Source organism: Mytilus galloprovincialis, chromosome 5 (assembly GCF_965363235.1).
Source record: "Mytilus galloprovincialis chromosome 5, xbMytGall1.hap1.1, whole genome shotgun sequence".
Taxonomy (NCBI): Eukaryota; Metazoa; Mollusca; class Bivalvia; order Mytilida; family Mytilidae; genus Mytilus; species Mytilus galloprovincialis.
Window position 1 is genome coordinate 39301121 of NC_134842.1, and position 22194 is coordinate 39323314.

General features: G+C 32.4%; 1 protein-coding gene across 1 annotated transcript in view; it reads right to left on the minus strand.

Moving 5' to 3' along the window:
- Positions 1-12922: 12922 nt before the first annotated feature.
- Positions 12923-22194, minus strand: part of LOC143075801 (tectonic-2-like) — a 39255-nt gene continuing 29983 nt past the window's right edge. Inside the window, exons 14-20 of the mRNA XM_076251364.1 lie at positions 20647-21488; positions 19486-19599; positions 17576-17693; positions 17069-17173; positions 15466-15645; positions 14867-15004; positions 12923-13976 (exon numbers count right to left, since the gene is read on the minus strand). Coding sequence (XP_076107479.1) covers positions 13805-13976; positions 14867-15004; positions 15466-15645; positions 17069-17173; positions 17576-17693; positions 19486-19599; positions 20647-21488 — 1669 coding nt within the window. The 3' untranslated portion in view covers positions 12923-13804. The remainder of the gene's footprint in view (positions 13977-14866; positions 15005-15465; positions 15646-17068; positions 17174-17575; positions 17694-19485; positions 19600-20646; positions 21489-22194) is intronic.

Sequence of the window (22194 nt, forward strand, 5' to 3'; positions counted from 1 at the left end):
TTGAGTAACTGTCTGGCATATGTCCGTTGTCATTGACCTTTTGTCTGAATCATCCATTGTTAAATAAAATACAAGTTTCTCCATTGTAGACTTACCGTCTTTATGTAAGTGTATTCCTGTAGCTCATGCATATTATATATATCTCCAGGACTAATTCAAAGGACCTCCTATAATATCAGGATTTTCTTGAGAGAGAGTAATGACTAAGAAGTACACCATTGTAATAAGGGTTTGTAGTGATAAAATTGCTGTTATCACGCGAAAGTAAAACGAATTCTGAAATAATTCCTTTACGTTGTATTCAATTTCAATTTCTTTCTTTCTGTCGAAGAAAATAAAATACAATACCTTCCAAAGTACAAAGTTCTTTTTGAAAATTGTACATATGATTTTCATTATACAAATTCGTAAGGGTTCCTCGGAACCCAGTGTCTCGCTTACTTTTGCAGTTATTCGCAGGCTCAACAAATATGAGGGGAAAAAAATATTTAAATATTCCACTCAATATTATCTTTTGATTGTAAGAAGCTTCTGTCCAAATTTTGTGAAAATCCAGTTTATCAATCTAAAATTGCGACTACAATGTTCAAAGGGATAAATTAAAAAACACGAACAAAATGATAAAAAATCATATTAAACTTAGTTTTGGGTTTATATATCTCTGGGTATCACAAATATAACATAAAGACAACAGTAGTGTAGTTCAAAAGCCATAAATCAATTTAGCGAAAACAAATCCGGGTCACAAATCAAAACCGAGGAAACACATCAATTATTAGAGAAACAATAGAAACACTAAAAACACTAAACTGCTTCAAATGCCAACATAAGAAACGGACTATTTAATAACAAATGCCACATTCGAGACTTGGTACAGGATATTTTAGGACAAAATGGTGGATTGAACCTTGTTTGATGGTTCGCCAAACCTCCCGTTAGTATGGCAGTGTTAACAGAACAACGCTAAAATGACAACATAACGTGACAGGTATACAGTTCAAATAAACGCAATACTCGGGACAGAGGTATACTTAAGGTTGCACTTTGTAAATACAGCTGTTTTTCAAACCACCCCTCTTTTGGGGAAATTTAGAATATTCATAGAAAATTAATTTTGTTTACATACTGGTTCCCAGTTATGCTCTCTGTGTTCTCATAAAGACATAACTTGGGAATGTTACCAGTAAATATACATATTGTTTACATTGAAATCTGTGGTAACCCTCTATTCGAGGTAGGGGTAGTTAAGAAAATTAGTGTTCGTTTAAACTCTGAAAAGTTCAGGGCATATAAACGTTGAAAATATGCCGCACAGCCCTATATTTTGACCTTTGAATTTTTTTTTTAGTGCATATGAACTTTCAATTCTAGGATAAGATTTTTTTTCAAAACTTCATAGTACAAATAGTACAGTTTTAGCCGTAAAAGGAGTTCCTATGGGAAATTGCATTGTCATTATTTACAGAAATGCAACCTTAAATAAATAATATAATAGTACATTAAAACATGTAGATAACAGACTACACCTTACATAAATTTACAACAGTACACCAGCACACCACAAAAGAATAAAGGACTATGCGTCAAACGAATGTATCAACGCCACATGATCTGACGTCACATTCATATTTCATAAAATAGACTACATTTTAATGCGGTTATTTGATGTATTTTCTAACCATTACAAGAATTTGATATAGAATTCTATTAATTAGAGTTATTATTTGTATTTTTCTTCCAAATCAAGACTGTGTAAAACAAATAAATCATGTGTACATGGCAATGTATAGTAACTTTAAACTTGCAATCTTATATACGAACTAGACCTACTTGATCGACTGAAAACAAATACAATATGCAATAATACAACTTCACGTCACAGAGAAGAATTTAAGTGTGTGGCTGAATTGCATTCCGTGGTTTGAGATAAGGAAAACAGAACAAAAATAGTTCGTCCAATTTGATTTCATTAGAAAAACCATTAAAAATACTCCAAGGCAAATTCATAAAGGGGAAGTCAGTACAAAATACAAAATCTGCTGCCAAGGAAGCTTATTGTGAGAAACATCAAGGTAGCAACTGAAAGAAAGATGCATATATATACATGCATGTACAAAATGCAGAAAAATATTATATCAATTGGCTGATATCTGCTTCGTGTGCTTTGTTCGATAGATAAATTTTCAAACAATTTCATTTTGAGTTCTATTTCAATCTTGGGTCATTTTAATAGTAAAGGAAATTAAATGAAAGATGCACAACTGTATAAATAAACTTAAATAAAGTAGTTAAATTAGCTGAAATAGGTAATTGTGAATAAGATGTTTTATCGTATGTTTTAAAAATAATTATGTCACGAAATATATTTATCTAACATTATATGTACCTGAAAAAAAAATTTAAAATAATTATAAAATGTCTTGAATTTTGATAGTTGTCAACTACTTTTACACCTGAATAAAATGTCATTTTCTTTTAATCTTTATCAGTTGCATGAAACATAGTGTGCAAAAGATATGGATAAATAGCGTGTCGCTGAAGTACTGTTCAAACAAAATTTCAACAAATAATGTCGGTTGAAGTTCAAACTTTTCTACACTTTGGGATTAACACCGTATCATGGTATGGACCCTTTAACTTCTATAGTTGCTCCTTTCATTGCCTGTAGTATTGCGGATGTTGTGTCTTTGGAAATTTCCGTAGATCTACTTTTTTCTGTGATTAATTTATTAAATTCAAATTAGAATATGACTGGATATTCACCTAACGTGCATTTACCTCAGTGTGTACGAACTATGTACGAAGTAAGTGTGAATAATTAGAGGTCCATTTAGTAAAAATATATCATATGCTATACAGTCAGGTGCATCACTTAAACAAGTAACTTTTAAAATTACCTATATAAGTAATGTTGAAAACGAGGCTTTTTTAAAAATTGCTTATATAAGTAACCTTTCTAAATATTATTTTTATAGGTGACCAATTATACCAATTTTACTAGTTTTAACAAATTTTTACAGTCATCTGGTTATTTTTCCCATGAAATATAAAATCTCATCATTCTGAAACACTAATTGCTTTTCTGACGCACTTATCTTTGATATCGACGCTTCTTGGTCAAAGGTTGGTCTCTTGGGACCATTAAAATATCGTTTTCCTTCAAAATCTTAAAGGTAAACAGATATAACTTCAAGATCGATAAAAGCAGATGGAAGTTGTCGTCATGAAACAGATATATATATACATAAACAATGACAAATATGTTTGCGTCATCAGCGTCATTAAAATATATATATAAAATTATTCCACCGATTACAATACTAGCAATTTAACACCATGCTTTGGATTGTAATCGTAGTTATCTGTTCTGTGCTTTGTTGCATTCATATTTTGGCAATTTTAATCTTAGCTAAGACTAAAGAGCTATCGAAAAATAAGTTTGTACGCTTGGCATTGTTTCTAAGCATAAGTGATGGAACCATGATGTTTGAACGAATACTTAATGAATTCCTTGCACAAATGTCTACACAGTTTGACGAAGACATATTCCAACACCTTTGCGGATTAATGGTACATTTAATGGCGGGAACAATTGTGTTTTCATTGATGCAAACATTTTTAATCTGTTTAGAAAGATTAAATGCCACCTTTGCAATTCCGAACAAATTTTTAACAATAATTACTAATAACGTTCCCGTTGGCGTATGCTTTTTACTTGCGCATTTATGTCCAATATCAGTATTTGTTTTTTCCGAAGTGACTGCGGATAATCAACATAAACACAACGGATGCCATCCCCAATTCACTATGCAAAACACCACTTACTTGTTGTTTGATGTTCCGAGTGGAATTTTAGTTTGTCTTATTACCATTTGCTATGTTATGGTAATAGTAAGAATGAAGAAACATCGAAATCATTTGATTTCTTTTCGTACATTATCAGAAACACAGATCAAACAAAGAAGAAAGGCCATATTGAAAATGCGCAAGAATGTGATTACTCTGAGCATCATTATTGTGTTCACAATTTGTGGAATTTTACCTCGAACAATTTATGGACTGTACTCCCAGAGTATTAAAGAACCATCGTTAGATGTAATAAATTTAACGAACACTCTGCTACTACTTAATCCATTATTTGATCCTTTTGTGTACGTTTTCAGAATACAGGAATTTCGAAGTCGACTCAAATTTAAATGCTTCAAATCAAATAAGATTGGAAACTTTGCTACTGTAACTGCAAACCAGACTAATACCAAAACTTCAAATAAGATTGGAAACTGTGCTACTGTAACTGCAAACCTGACTAATACCAAAACTTCAAATAAGATTGGAAACTATGCTACTGTAACTGCAAACCAGACACATACCAAAACTCAAGTACTCGACAACGATGGTAATATGTAACACGTCAAATGTGACAAAATACACTCATAAAATATACTACAATGTATTACACGTCAAATCAAGTATGTGGTCATTATGTTTTTATAAATTTCCTGTTTACAAAACTTTGAATTTTTCGAAAAACTAAGGATTTTCTCATCCCAGGCATAGATTACCTTAGCCTTATTTGGAATTTTTTATCCTCAATGCTCTTCTTCTTTGTATTTGTTTGGCTTTATAACTATTTTGATATGAGCGTCACTGATGAGTCTTATGAAGACGAAACGCGCGTCTGACGTACTAAATTATAATCCTGGTACCTTTGATAACTGTTGACAACATAGACTCATAAAATCTTCTACAATGGTCAGGTACGGATGGGGCATATTCATTGTAATTGTCACTCTACATTTTGTGTATTATTGTTAATGAAGGAATTATTAAAGTAAATGTATGCAGAAACTGGCTTTCTTATTTTGAGGTTGTATTTTTGATCAAATTACAGACCTTATGATCTTTTAAGATATTTTAAGAGCATCTTCCTTAATGCACCAGCTTTTAATGTCAATGTTTGTTTTACAAAGGAAACGTTGCAAAAGCTATATTTTAGTATATTCCATAAGTACAAAGAAATAATACGTTCTTTGTATTCTTTCGTTTGCTCTTTATAGAAATAAATTCTCAACAGGATTTTTAACATCGGTTGAATTGTTATTGTTCGGTCCTATATAAGGACTCATTTAAAAAAACTAGTAGTCTTTTGTCAGTCGCGTATTAAGGGTGGCGTATACTTTGTACGCCTCCTTTTTATCTGAAAAGTCCTTCTTTAGTGATGGGGAAAACTCGCCAAGCTAAGCACGACGTTATTGTCACCATTACTAGCAATTACACCATATTTTCTCGCGCGTCCTTGATGGGTCTTTTGAAAACGGCATCCGCGTCTGGCGTACAAAATTGTGAGGCTGGTATCGTTGATCACGTTTTCACCCTATATATATACTTTGATGTTTATAATTAAAGATAATGATCACATCATGGTTCTCTGTTAATATATAACATGTATAAAAGTGTTGAATATTTTCCCCTAGATATTTAATAACTAATCTAAGGGATACTTAATTGAAGCTGTAGATTGAGGACATTGTGAACAGCAAAAGTGCAATAAAAATTTGATTAATTAAAAAATGTATATATACATATAGAAGTGTTCTTACTTTATCAAAATGTGTTGGGGTACAATGATTTTGTTTTGTGGTCTCACGACCACACAATACAAAAGAAAAGTTTTTTTTATATATTGAAAAAATAATGAAGAGAGATAAACTGAAATGTTATGACATTTTTACAGTTACTTCATATATTTTTGTACCAACGAAAACATTTTGACTCATCTAATGACCTCAAACGTTGCACAAAAATAACCAAATCGAGAATATAAATTATTGCTATTATCTATGTTTTGACAGCGATTGTGTTTTCATCTGCGACACGATCAATAAAATCACAAAACAATTAAACTCCGAGGAAAATTCAAAAGGGAAAGTACCTTATCAAATGGCAAATTCAAAAGCTCATACACATTAAACGAATGGATAACAACTGTCATATTTCTTACTTAGTACAGACATTTTCTAATGTAGAAAATGGTGGAAAATACAAAATGTCAATCCTGGTATCTATGAGGAGTTTATTTTTAATATTTGCCAGCATCTTTAATACAACGTTTCACCTGCAAATTATTTTACTTTCAATTGTGTTTATTTTTCTATGAGATCGGAATCGTGCAGTTAAATTCTTTTTCGTTAATACTTTAATAGGGCACTTTCCAAATCATAAAATTTCGTTCATTCAAAAGCAATATAGCCAAAGGTCTTAATATGTTCGTTTTAGACTCAATGTCAAAAATAGATCGAAAAGTTACAGAACATATTCTTTTAAAAATATTTATCATATTTTCAAACTATTTGATCTAATGAAAATTAGATATTCATATTAATATTTAAACTCTATCGGGAATATACATCAGCGATAGCAGCACAGATATACAAAATGAAACCAGAAAAAAAATTAAGATGACATGTCGTAACCGTTTACCGTTTCATTATAACTTTGTTATTCATTTTAGTTTTATTTTGTGTTATGCTATGTGATACCATCCTCAATACATTTGCTCCTTTTATTTGTCAAATTAAGATGAAATAATAAAAATGAATGATAAAAGTGGTAGAGATGTGATATTATAATTTAAATAAAAAGTTAAATATGTTTTATATACTTGAATGGATCAGTTCATTAAAACAAACGACAACCACTGAATTACAGGCTCCTGACTTGGGACAGGCACATACATAAATAATGTGGCGGGGTTAAACATGTTAGCGGGATCCCAACGCTCCCTCTAACCTTGGACAGTGGGATAACAGTAAAACATAAGAACGAACTAAAAAAATCAGTTGAAAAAGGCTTAACTCATCAGATGGACACAAATACAGGTGGACGTGGCCGGATACTTATACATCCCGACACAAAAAGACACAATGAACAGATCTGAGAGTACTCGTGTAGCTATTACCTGACAGCTTGTTCAAAGCCACTAACAACTAATAAAAAAAATCATGCATCTAAGACTAAATATGTATTCATCGAGGCAATGGGTTAAGATAGATTGTATATAATTAATAAAATCGACATTATTATTTCACAGTCCTTGATTACTACTCCTCAATAACCCAGGTTTAAGATCCTATTTTTTGTGTACCTCTGTTACTTGATGTTAAGGGCATACGATACAGTTACAGGGAAGGTAATGACGTTGCTAACGTAAAATGTTATTTTCGCGATGTCAAACTATGACATATCGGGAAAAATGCATTTTTCGACTGTTTTTTATCATTCAAACTGATTTAATTTGAAAACGAGTGCATGGACCCCTATTTTTTAAAACAGCAATTTGTTTCATTTTGCAAGGAGATTATGTGACCCAAATTTTATAAAACTGTAAATAGCGCAATGTTTTTAATTTTGATAAACATGCAGCAAAAAATGACGTTTTTCCCTCTATTCATGAACATTTGATAAATATAGAGTTATTTCGGAATAAAAATTGCATAATGTTTAATGATACTTATAAAATACAGAAATTACCGATTATTTAACAGAAACAATTTGTGTTTATCTTTTAAAACAAAAAAGGTATGTCTTTCTTTCGAAAAAGAAAATACAGACTCAAATCTGAATTTTGAGCAAATATACAAAATTTCGACCTCATTTTACTCAAAAAGTAGCACATGAAGGTATATTTTTTATTACATATTTGATTTAATCAGGTAAAAAATAGCCTATATGCAAATTTTCAGCAACTTGTAAATACAGGTTCAAAACTGTATCGTATGCCCCTAAACACTTTGTATACCTTACTTGCATGCATCTTATCTCCGTTTAAAGGTGGGTTGTGATAAAAATGTTTCAACTTCGGTTCTTCTCTTTATTGTTAAAAGTTGCAATTTATTCGAGGGATAACACAGTTCCGGTAAAAAGTAAAATCACAAAAATACTGAACTTAGAGGAAAATCAATTCGGAAAGTTCATAATCACATGGCCAAATCAAATAACAAAACGCATCAAAAACGAATGGACAAGAACTGTCATATTCCTGACTTGGTACAGGCATTTTCAAATGTAGAAAATGATGGATATACTTACTAAAACTGTGATGAGATTATTAATGCTGCATTTCCAATCCTTTAGATGTACGTTTCAACAGCTAATCATCAATAAACTGTGTATATTCCTATAGTGTTCATTTGATAACACACATATGCCTGTCTATTTTATATTTTATTAATTATATACAATCTATCTTAACCCATTGCCTCGATGAATACATATTCTTTAAAGATATCAATGTAGCACGTCATAAGATCTTGAATATTTTTTATCAGGACTTGCATTGCTTCATCTTTGTTAGCTAAGAGAGAATTTCGGACCCATGAGGGAATGATTTTCATTGGTTGCAGTCTTAACTGGCTGCATCAAGTCAGAAGGCGCCTATAACTTTATCACGTGTTAATGTAAAATAAAATAGGTAAACAATTGACACGCGCTGATTGTGCAGCAAGTATCTAACCCAAAAAATATACGACGACATTTAGTGACAATTTAAACGTTCTTAATCAACTAATAAAAGTTTTGCGAAACACTGTTATCACAAATATTGGCTTAATCTGCCATGGGCGGAGAGCATCGGGGTGGATCGTAACTCTTAGGTAACGAAGATGACATTCCTTTTGTTTTCGATCAATTAAAACATTTCTAGATGTATTAATTTTAAATTATAGATATGAAACCAAACGGTACTACAACCTGTCGATACTATGTACGTGCTATCAACAAATATAAGTCGATGACATACTTAACCATAACCATTGAGGCAGATGAAACCACAGATTCTGATTTATTAACTGTTTTTCAGGTCTATAGAAGTCAATCTAAGCTGCTATGTCATGTTGTCCCTGCTTCAGAAAGAATAGAGTTTAATGTTTATTTTTATGTTTTCAATTCTTCTCTGAAACATTGAATTGATAATTAGTCAGCAGCTTGATAATTTTGATTTGTAACGTTTAAGCAATTTTTAGTTATGCTGTTTTTCTGCTTTCTGGAGGCAGACAATGTGACATTTTCAATACTCATTGTACAGGGAGACTTTTCATCAAACATTTCTTGGCTTCTATTGCAGCCAACAATTTTATATTTGGTCTAAATACTGTTGAGTTGTTACTTTAAGATATTTCTATATCTACCGTGCAGCAACTTAATTCCTGTTTGTCAATAGTTGAAAATATGAAAATAACGAGATGTGGTATAATTGCAAACGAAACAAATATCAACCAAAATGCAAAAGAAGTGGATGAAAGTTATTATGACAACTGTAAATCCGTCAACAATGATAAACACCCATACCGTATAGTCAGTTAGAAAAACCTTAACAAGAAAAATATGAAATAATTCAAAACAGAAAGTAAAAGTCTAATTAATAACAAAACAATTTATGAAAATCAAATATGACAAACATGCACCTAAGACAACCTCTAAACTACAGGTTCTATACTTGGAACAGACACATAAAGAATGTGACAGGGTTAAATACGTTTGAAAGAACTAACCCTCCCCTAAGCATTTAACTTTCTTATACCCTGACCAAAAACAGTGGTAAAACACGAGACAAGAAGAGATACAAAACTCTGAAAGCACAACTACAGAAGGAGTCTAGACAAGCACATGTTACTTACATGGAAGATTTCATAAGCAGCGAAAAAAAAACCCCAAGAGATTCTGGTTACATGTGAGAGCCGGAAACAGGATGCATCACGGATTGTGACATTGAAGTCAAAAGATGACTTCCTCTATAGTGACACAGTTACTAAGGCATCTATACTGAACCAGCAATTACAGTCAGTGTACACCAAGGAAGATATCAGTATGTTACCTGACCTAGGTAATTCACATTCCATCGTGAACAATATTATCATTCATGAAAGAGGCGTCTACAAACTCTTACAGGAACTCCAACTATTCAAAGCAAGAGGCCTAGATGAAGTTCCAGCAAGCATTTTCAAACAGGCAGCAGAATCACAAGGTCTATATCTTACCCGGAAGTTTCAGATTTCCCTGGACCAGGTTAAGTTTCCATATGAATAGCCCAAAGCGAACATCGTGCTAATCTTCAAGAAAGGAGAGAAACACCAAACCTCAAATTACAGGCCCGTCTCATTGACATCAATAGCATGCAAACTGATGGTAGATGTCATACACAGCGCAGTAATGGATCACTTTGATCAACACCCAATTCTTTGTGACGAGCAACGTATATTCAGAAGTCACCGATCCTGTGATACCCAATTAGTGGTACTTTTAGTATTATTAAACCAGTTTGCCAAAAACATGGACCAGTGGCACCAGACTGGCATCATTCTACTGAATTTGTCAAAAGCCTTTGACAAGGTACCACACCAACGCTTGCCTTTTAAAATTTCACACTATGGGATGAAAAGAACAATATTGAGCTGGATAAAGAACTTCCAAAGCAGTAGAACCCAGTTAGTTGTCCTAGAAGGACATACATACATCCTTTAGATGTTCTATCTGGAGTTCCACAAGGTACAGTCTATTCCGGACATCAAATTGTACATCTTCAGATGCCAGATTGGTCTGCTGCAAAATTAGAAACCCTGATGATGCAGCAACGCTTCAGAGACCTCATTGCCATGGAAGAGTGGGAACACAAGTGGCAGATGTGTTTCCATCCAGAAAAGTGCACTGTCATGAGGATATCCAACAAGCGTAACACCCTGCAAATAACTTACACATTGCACGAACACCAACTAGCAGTTGTTAATAGCGGAAAGTACCTTGGAGTAACCATAAGTCAAGACCTACAGTGGAATAAACACATTATCAACACCACTGGAAAAGCAACCAGGACCCAGGATTTTCCTCATGAACCTTGGCCGTTGTAAGCCATTTAAAAAAACCCACAGCCTATGCAATGATCAAGTATGCTTCAACATCGTGGAACTCCCCTCACACCACCTTCATCAAAGACCTAGAACGGGCACACGATTCGTTAACAACCAGTACATAGACACTTCCCCAGGATGTTTCACTGGACTACTAGACCAACTCAAGTGGGATACCCTACAGCAGACGTATAAACTAGCGACTTGCCCTTTGCTACAAGATCCAGAACAAACTAGTGGAGATACAACCAGCTATCTACCACCTAAGGAACAAGGGATTGCCATAGAATTAGACAGGTTAGAGCCACTAAGGAAGTTTACAACTCCTTTTTCCCACGCTCTATAAGAGTTGGAACCTTCTGCCAGACACCTAACAGCTGCAAAACTACTAAAGTGAGCAGTATGACAATGTCCCTGTCACCCTCCAAAATTAACCCAAAAACTCATAAAGATGAAGAAATAAAATAGTAAGTGCAAAAGTACATCATGTGAATAAGATTCTGCGAAAGATTCACAATATGTTGTCTAGCAGTTCAAGAGCATTTACTGATGCAAAATTTAGTAATAAGGAAGAACGAACTATATACTGCCCCCTTTATAAAGTAGAGGGTCATAAAACAAGGGCATGGTGGAAAGAGGCAGAAATTTTGCAATGCCAAATACTGACTTCTTAAGCGACCTAAATAAGTATTACTGAACTAGTACACACTTTTGTTAAGGGATTTTTTTGCTGTGTTGAAGACCTATTGGTGTCCTATGTCTGTTATCTGATCTTTGGTCAGGTTGTTGTCTCTTTGGCACATTAACGTGTAGTCATCTGTTCTCGATAGTAATCAGTTCTCGATAGCAATGCGCGTGGTTAAAATAAAAGTAGTTTGCGAAATCGCACCTGTTTTCTATTTGTCGGTATTTCAAGGACAGAATAAAAACTCGCTTCAAGCAAGCATTAATTTCAACATTTCAAGTTTTCAGACATTTTACAAAAGTATAAATAATATTTTTCGATTTTAGCCTACTTTTGCTTATTCCCAAAACAACCCAAAACTTCATCCCCTCGGTTCATAAATAGCACGTTTTCAAATGTAAACAAAACTCAGCTTGAAAAGAAGGTCAAGTCCACATACGTAATACACAGTTGTAAGATGTGGTGTGACGTCGCTGTGGAAAAAAATATATGGAACACAGTTTGGACCATATCTTATCAACTATAAAATTTAATTCAATTCAATTATTGGAAAAGTAATGCCCTTAAATATTGTTACTGTGACAAGAAAAATATTATTAACAGCTGTTACAACATCTTATAACATATAAGGATTGGTTCAATAATTTAAAATCATCTAGAATTAATATTTAATGCATATTTTTGGTCGATAAGGCCAAAATTCATAAAAAAAAATATGTTTTCTAGAGACAAATAATAGTAAATTGATACTTTTCTTCAATTTGCGTAATTTTTAATCTACTATTAATATCAAACATGCTTACCATACTATACTTTTCACAACTATCGAGAACTGATGACGTATTGCACACAATGTCAAAATTGAGCACAACAACAGATGTTTTGATATTTCTTGATTTACGCAAGAGAAAATCGTGAGGATAATAGGAATTGAATAAAAGTATCTACTAAATTAACACAATCAGCTTTGACCACATTTATTTGAAGAACTGGCCCTACAGAGCAAAAGTTTGTTATACTAACCGATAACATTAGGATACCCATTTCCATTCTTAATTTTTTATGTATACTGTGGATTCATTTATTTTGGTGGGTATCAATTTTGTGGAATTGCTGAAAACTTGCATATTTGTGGATATTTGATTTCGTGGTTGTGACCTTCTCTGTATACAAAGCCTATTTAAAATATGCATTTCGTTGAACATTTGATTTCATTCACCTGAACCCACGAAACCCACGAAAATTTGTATCCAACGAAAAATAATGAATCCACAGTATATTTAAATGATGGATGTCAAATGTCACATTGGCTCAGGTTTCCATAAATAATAAAACAAATTTTTACAAATTTTATTATAAAAATTCATATATAAATATTAAATGTATATAAAAATATCACTATAACTTGACAAATGATCACTAACATTATTTTTCAGATAAGTTCTGATATACCATATAAGGTATAGCTAAAAAAATATTCACTCAACATCCTGTAAATTTCACTACTGAAATCATACCAATCAAACGTACACATTAATAAAACCGCTCATCACTTTCACACATACTTATGGACGGAACAACTATTCATACTAAAAAAATATAAAAAACAGGCTCCAGAAGGATTAATTATTGAAACTATAAACTCATGTTTCTAGTTCTCCTTATTTTCGTTAACCATGGCAGATATTTCCATACAACTTTTAAGCTTTCTCATTAATTTTTCTAAAGCCTCAACTTTACATTGGTCAGTGGTTAATGAAAAAAATGCAAAAAACTCAAATAAATAATGCTAACTCTAAAACTCATGAATCAGCCAGCTACTACAGATTTCAAATGATCTTAAATAATAAGGTGTAACCCAACCTATTTCAAAAAACTTTTTTTATGCTTCAGCCATTTCTAGTCAACATAGCTGGAATGTCTTGGTCTAATTGTCTTGGTGATTCATACATATAAGGGAGGATCCATTTTGGCATTTATATTCACATTAATGTTCTTTTTCCACAAATTGATCAAATAAATTGCTTGCAAAAAATTAGTTAGTTTACAGTAGCCACTTTTTGTGCTGTAGTTATTGATAGACAACATTACCTTCTAAAATTAACCTCATACTTCTTTAACATGTCATTCACCTCTTTAACAATTCTTAACTTTTTAAAATCTTTCAATGACTTTAAATGTGTCAATTCATTATAATAATTCCACTCTACCATTTCTTTCACCACCATGGTCTTGTGATGAATAAAAATCCAAACAAAAATAAAATTAGAATTAGCGACATAGCTAGGACATATTTTCTTGGTTCGGCAGTGTAACCCCGTACTAGTGGATAAATAAAGTTATCCCAGCATACATCTTGGTAACATATATCTGGATGTTCTTCTTCCCATCTAGAAAACAAAATTTACAAAGAGTAAAATTGTGTAATTATGTAATTGTTAATGTATAATTGTTATCCTCTTGTAGCACCATCCGTGTGCCTAAGTTGTAATAAATTGTCTTGTCTTGTGAACAATACTAGCTTATAAAGAAATACTTGCTACAAATTGAGAATAAATCAATCTTAAAATTGAGAATGGAAATGGGGAATGTGTCAAAGAGACAACAACCCGACCAAATAAAAAACAACAGCAGAGGGTCAACAACAGGTCTTCAATGTAGCGAGAAATTCCCCCACCCGGAGGCGTCCTTCAGCTGGCCCCTAAACAAATATATACTAGTCCAGTGATAATGAACGCCATACTAATTTCCAAATTGTACACAAGAAACTAAAATTAAAATAATACAAGACTAACAAAGGCACGAGGCTCCTGACTGGGGACAGGCGCAAAAATGCGGCGCGGTTGTGCAAAAATGCGGCGGGGTTGTATATAACATTGACAATTTGAACAAAAATTTTCAGTTTTCTAATTTTTATTTTTTTAGTCTGATGTGCAATTTTTTTTAAATCAAGAGTTATCTCCCATTTTTGACTTTTTATTATTTTCTGGATTGAGGAATTTTGAATGCTCTTAGTCTTCTGATTTTGTGGTTACGACAAATTATGTATTCAAGCTAACTATAGTTTTAGGAAAAAAGTATAACACTAAATTTTTTGTTACATTTACCTATATCCCCCCAAAAAATCACTAAAATTAGAACCCAAGAAATCAATATGAATTGATGGTGATCTTTCTTACTTTGACTTAATTTGAAAAAGGACTGTGTGAATATTGTGAGTGTTGAGGCCAATTACTGTATCTACTGATGTCATTTTTGAGCCATTGTAGTTTTTACATACCTTATTTTAGGCTCTGGTGTATTCGCTGGTACTTTGATAAACCTGACAGAGGCTGTGATGGGGAATGGTTCTACATAAGATGGATCAGTACACAGTGATCCTGATCCACATGTTAGTTGCCATGTTGATTTTGAATAGCTGTAAAACAAAACATACAATGTTGAATGATCATGTACGGCAGTCATTATTATCATTTTATCCACATTACAATTCAAATTTTTTTATCTAAAATCAAAAACCTTCTGAAGTTATATATGAAATACATACCCCTACCAACAAAATGTCTAGGGTAAAAAAATGTTTGTATTATACACAACCATAACAGAATACAGCATGTCAAAAAAAATTGAAAACAAGTCAATTTTTTTTATAACAATCAAAATTACATCATATAATCTATATACAGAAACAAGCTGATTTGGAGGTAAATGTTAGACAGACAGCAGTAGTACAACCACAACAGAGTACCGGATAAAGATAATCTATAGTAGCAAGTGGTCATTACAAGTAATGATCCTTTTTTTCCCTTTTCTACACCCCACATCCATTTTATTGGGATAGCCCTAACACATTTTAATGGGATAGCCCTAAACACTCACCTGATGTATGCTCCTATAATTTCTTTTGTAGGCACACCATTGGCTTTGCCAGATTCTCCATACATCACATCTAAATTGATACCACTGATTATATCTGTACAAAACCCAGAAAATCGCCATGACAGCACAGTCTGGTTGTTAGCCTCTAAGCTGTTGGTACAAGTTGAGGTCAAATCCTCTCTACCAAAAACAAAGTGACATAAATATACAAAAAATTACAGTTTTAACCTATCATTCAACAATTGTTAATCAAATTAATAAGCAATGGATTACAAGCAGACCTTCAGGACTATCCCTAAGTCCCAAGTCACAATATTTTCTTTTTTATGTTGTAACATTATTACTGTCTACTAAAAATGATTACAATAATAACTCCAAGACTTAAGGGCGAAGTTCGCATTTACAGTTAGAAACACATTATTGTCTTTATCCAAACTTCAAAAGCTACTGTGATATTTTGTTTAAAAGTTTTTAACCGTTATTTTTTTTTATATAAAATTCCCCATTACAAATTTTGTTATTCCTTGAATTAAGGGGGTAGACCTTGGTTCAGGGAGATAACTCTTTAAATCAGTTAAGCATTGGTAAAAGTCCAATTCATCAATGTATTTTAAGCATTTACCTGAAACAGATTGAAAATAATCTATGTAACCTAGAAGCTTAGAATATATTTTTGAAAATGGTTGACACAAACATACTGATGATTTTAAGAGTTATTTCCCTTAACCTAGGTCTACCTCCTTAAATATCAGAAAATTTGTTTAAAGTCGGTGTTATTCAAGGATATTAATGTTTCAACCAAATAAAGCTTATCCAGTCTTTTTTATGTAGGTAGCAATGACTCTTTGCAGAATTTCAATAAATAAATAAATACATTTTTGGGGTATTTCAAGTAGTCCAATCAGATCTGAAAATATATTCTAGTTACCATATCACTAGAGCAAAATGAGGAACATTATTCAGTGTTTATAAAGGTTACATAGATGCCAACCCCCTTTTGACACAATCAGTAACAAACTATCAAATTTTCCGTATTTTTGAAAAGTTTGCAGTAATCATTCATAAACGTGCATTTACCAATAAAAATTACTGACGAGTGGTTGCAAAGTGATGTGCACTAAAATTTGTCGTTTAACCTGTTGTCTGTAGTATGTATTCTATTCATTAATTGTCCAGATGTTCTCGACTCAAACATTTTTGTTTTGTCAAGGAGAAGTAGAGAAAGGGGGAAAGCTACTTAATAAAATGCAAGTTTGCCTCTTCGGAAGTCAGTTAGTTACCCAACTATAGGTTGATAACTCTCGAGAAACCGGAAGTATTACATTTGCGTTTCCTAAATACTGGACCAGGGCGGAAAAGTAATGATAAAAATCCGCGTTTTACAAAATTGAACGTCGATGATTGGGAATCCGTAACTATTCGACTTTGACCGTATTAGCGTAGTTTTTATCGCAAAATCGGAAAAACTACGGGAAAATCGTAATGGTTGGCATCTATGAGGTTATAACATAAAAATTTGTGAAAATCTTGAAATCAAGTACATTTGAAAATTCAATATATTATTAATTCACAAAAATAGATGAATCCACAGTATTCTACTTACCTCAGGACTTCTATCCATTGTGCAGGTCCATATGGATTGTTGTTACCATAACGACCTATTCTCTCAGCTGGCATCAAGTTATCAAGACGATTTATTATCAGTTTGCTGAAATTCAATTTCATACACTCTTTTATTTTCATTTAATTTTGATTTCATTATTGATTTAAATTGGTCTCAAAAATTGCTACATATCTGTGTTAAATGAAGAATAGGTAAAATTATAGTGCATTGAAAACTTTATTAATGTGTTTCAAGAGAGTAATATCAACCTTTTTAAAATTATTAGTAGCATGTTAATCTTAGCTGAGTAAAATTTGCTTAACTCAATCTCATTTTAGTGTGTTTGCCTCTTTTTTTTTCTTTTTTTATATCTGAAATGTGATATATGAATTCTATAACTTGAATTGTAACAAAAAGCAGCATCAATCTTTAATCACAGAATTCCTTAGGAGAAAGAAATTAAAGTACTTCCAATGTTAATTATCTCCCCTACATAACTAAACATACCTGAGGTCTGTACAATTCTCTAGATCAGATGTACCAATATAAATGTTGCAAATGGTAAAAGTATCTTTACCAAATAGAATCTCTCTTCTTCCAGCATTACTACACAAACCATCAAAACCTACAGATATATATTTTAGAAGTTAAATTTTATCAAAAGCTCATTCTTTAAAATGATCTGATTGTATTCATTTAATTCTATGTAAGGAATTGTGAACAGACTGTATAGTCATTATAAAATAACCAATATTTTCATTAATTGTCAATTGTAACAATTCTAATGACTCAAGCCTGCATGACTCTTCTTTAGTCATGATTGACCTTGAACTGTCTTTGAATTTTCCAAGTTGTTCTCTTGCTATTTTGGTAATTGTTTATAATTAGGACTTAAAAATCAGAAGGACCTTTTTTTCATCACTGAAATTTAAAAAAAAAGAAAGAGATATAGGTTCTATTTTTTGAATTATCAGATATAATTTATCGAGTCAAAGTTATATGGAATATTTTAGCAAAATCTGTGACATTGCCTATTTACTATTCATTGACCTTAAATGTTTAAGAAATAATTGATGCAAGCTATACTTTATTGTAGTTTTAACATGGGTAGGCATTATATTCGTAATTATTTTTGCTCGAGCAATAGTGAGGGCTAAAATAACATGAATATAATGCCTACCCATGTGAAAACTACAATAAAGTATAGTTTGCATCAATTATTTCGATTCTGATTAGGACTATCATGTTCTACTAAACATTAAGGAAATAAGGTTATTTCTTCGTCCAATGTGTATAAGTGTAGAGAGTTTTTGTAGGCTCTTCCATGAACCTCCCTTTCTTGTTTGTAAACAAGCAAACAACTGGCAATGTGATTTTTCAGAGGGAGGAGTTTGGAACAGCCAGCATGAACGGTGGTCGTATCTAGGTCAAATACTGTGAAAGTACTTTAATTCGTGGATATCAGTTTTCGTGGTTTGAGCAATATTTACATGTTCGTGGGTTTTTAAATTCGTGGATTTTAGTTTTCTAAAAAAAATAAAATAAAAAAATTGAAGCCTTTAGAAACTAGGGTTACAAATAGTCTAGATTGAAGGAAATTGCAAAGTTAACATTCAATTTGACCCGTGTAAATCGTAGTGATAACACTAATTAACCCATGATAAAGTGATCAACAGATTAAAGACCATCAAAGGTGTTAATTAGGCCATTAACATGTCACCTAAAGAAAACAGTAACATAAACAAATGCTATGAATTGCCAAATAATTCTTATCAAAATCAAGACCAACATAATTTTTTTATTTCTTATATGTACGAAAACTATGAGGATATAAAATGAACACTTTATCATACTAGCATATCAATACCGGAAATCTGACTTTCATTGATCAAAAACAAAAGTTGTACATTTTAGGTTATTAAAGATTAAATGGGTATAATCCTGCATGCGGTTGTAGTTCTGTGACTGCTATTAAAGTATTCTCAGAGTTGGTGCTATTCAATATCTTCTCTTAGACTAGATCATACATGTCATATCAGTAGTCAAACCTACTGATTAGGATCTTTCCAGGTCTTGATTTAGACAATGGTTATTTTATTTCGTTGGACACTTAAATTCGTGGATAAAGTCATCCACGAAAACCATGAAAATTGGTACCCCACGAATAAAAGTACTTTCACAGTATGTCAATTTTGAATTGCAACACGTTAAAGTCATAATAAATGAATTAATAACAACATGTGCATCATTTTAGAAGTTAAAAGTGTTTTAAGTTAATCAAATATATTAAATGCATGCTAATTTGATAAAATTCATTATTTTGCAGAAGTCAATATATGCAAGTGCAAACTAATTTGATTTGATTTAGAGCATGGGTTTATTCACAAAGCAAATGAAGCATGTCATATAAGAATTACCTGTATTCCACAGAGCCATCTGTCTACTAGCGTTAGAGTTCATGTATAAAAAGGCATTGTCGGTTTCATTTCTAATCACCATACCACTGATCATTGGTTTATCTATGTCATAACCTATAAATATAATTTTGATTCTACAATTAGGAGTATTAAATCATGTATCACTGAACATTATACTGCAAATTCAAGAACATATTAGTATCACATATGATAATTTTTGTTGAAAAAGCGCCCAAGCTACTTAAACAGAGAGTGTGTGATTGATTGTTGGTTGCTCATAATCCAGTGGGAAATGTTTCATGAATTTTCAGTACAATGAGTTTGTGGAGCAGAAAACAACAGAAAACAGAAACTGATAGTTTGAACTACTGAAGTCATGTTTCGCTTTGTTGCATCAGATGTTCTTTTTTCTACATCATGTACATGTGAAGTCAAAAAATTGTAGAATATTACCAGTACTTGATTAATTCATAAATTGTGGACAAAAATCAATAAGGGTTTTGATCAAGTATAATGTATGTGAGGATGTTTTACAGTGCATGGATCTGTTTTATGTCCATACAGTAAACAGACTGTTGCTGAAACTAGTTTGATATCTTAAATTGACATAATTTCTAAAAATAAACATTTTTTTAACCAACAATACAATTCAACAGTTCACATCATGAGTAGTTAGTTATAGTTGATCACAATTTCATGATAAACTACTTCCACTAAAACTTTAAGGTGGTACATAACACTAAAGAGAGATATCTAGTGTGAAATTCAGCTGCATGTTTTAATCAATTTATTGGTTAAGGAAATGCTAAGCTTCTCAATGATCAAAATTAGTGTTTGTGAAACTGCTATATATCTGACGAAATTTTTCTGATAAAGTGTGTTGTTCAAGTTTTTGAAATTTTGATAGTTTTGTCAAAGGGTCAGAGTAAATAATTTGCCAAATAAGTTTTAGTCAAGGTGTTTAGTACCACCCTAACACTATGTGTGATACATGTAGATGATACCACACACTTTATCAGAAAAATTTCATTTAATATACAAGTCTAAAAAATGTATTGCCCTACTCCTATCTCAAGCAGCACATATGTGTATAAAAACAATATTCAATGGAATTATCATATATGTAGCTATATTTAGAAATGACCTTGGATTTAAGCTTACCTGGTTTACCCGACCTTGAGAAAGGTGTAGTGACATTATAGAAGTTATCCTCAGCTGGCGTTCCTGCAAAACTGTTCACAAAAGATGCTTTATATTTCTGTGTAACTAACACTGGATTTGTTGGCGTAGAAAGCCCTATATTGGCAAGAAATACTGTTGCATTGAGTTTCAATATATTGGGACCAGACCAATAAAAGTTGTACCTTACATCTAAAACAGCATTTTCACAAGTAACACCATTGATATTAGGTGATGGTGGTTGAGTGTAGTGATCATTGAACCCACATCGTGGAGGAAGAGTTTCCTGAGTAGTGCCATCAACATAACCAGTACATGGTGGCTCATTGGTCGTCTCCCTGCCACAGTTATCCAATGGGCATCCGGCTGGGTAAGTATAGTTGAATAGTGACCTTGTTGAAGGTGGCGCTGCAGTTGTTGTTGATTTGATATAAGACGTTGCATCTGTTACACAGTAATAATTAACAATTGTTTCTGCAATATTCTGTGTACCGGTATTAGGATTTCCCATTATTGAAAAAGCACTTGGACAGGAGGGATCCCGTGTTGTAGATGACTGTATGTAAGACAAAGCATTAAACACACTATCACCAGAACACATGGCATTTGTTAGTTGAAATGAACAATCACTGTCTATATCATTTAGATACTGTAATGGTGCAGTTGTAGAACATTCACCAGACAGGATACGCTGTGGAAGGGAGACAACTCCTCTCCTATCAGCTGTACCAGCAGCATTGGTTTTGACAGATAGTACTTTCTCATTCTGACGATAACCTGTTGTTGCGGCTGGTGCTGGAGGCTCAACTCTTTCTTCATCTTCCCTGTTAATAACAAAAATACCTGATATAAAACTGTACAATATATCACTCAAATGAACATAATGAAAATAGTCTATGCCTCTATGCTTCAATAAACAAGAGGCTCTCAAGAGCCTGAATCGCTCACCTGAATTTTTTTGGTTTAATCTCTCATCAATGATTATTTTGGCTTTTCAATTTATTTAAATGTTCTTTGAATCGTCCTATTTTCTTCAAAAGCAAAAAAAAAATCATTTTCTCCTATGTTCTATTTTAGCCATAGGAGCTATGTTTCTTGACATACAAGGAAATGAAATATAAAATTTATACTAGATACTCTGAAACTCTGAAACTCATTTAGCCTAAGTTTGGCTGAAATTGATACAGCAGTTTCATAAGAGAAGATTTTTTAAAGTAAGTCAACATGATGAACAAATTGTGAAAAAAGTCTTTAAAGGGCAATAACTCCTAAAGAGGTCAATTAACAATTTTGGTCAAATTGACTTATTTGTAGATCTTACTTTGCTGATCATATTTGCTGTTTACAGTTTATCTTTATCTATAATAATATTCAAGATAATGACCAAAAACTGCAAAATTTCCTTAAAATTACCAATTAAGTGGCAGCAACCCAACAATTGGATGTTTGATTCATCTGAAAATTTCAGGGCTGATAGATATTGACCTAATGAACATTTTTACTCCATGTCAGATTTGCTCTAAATGGTTT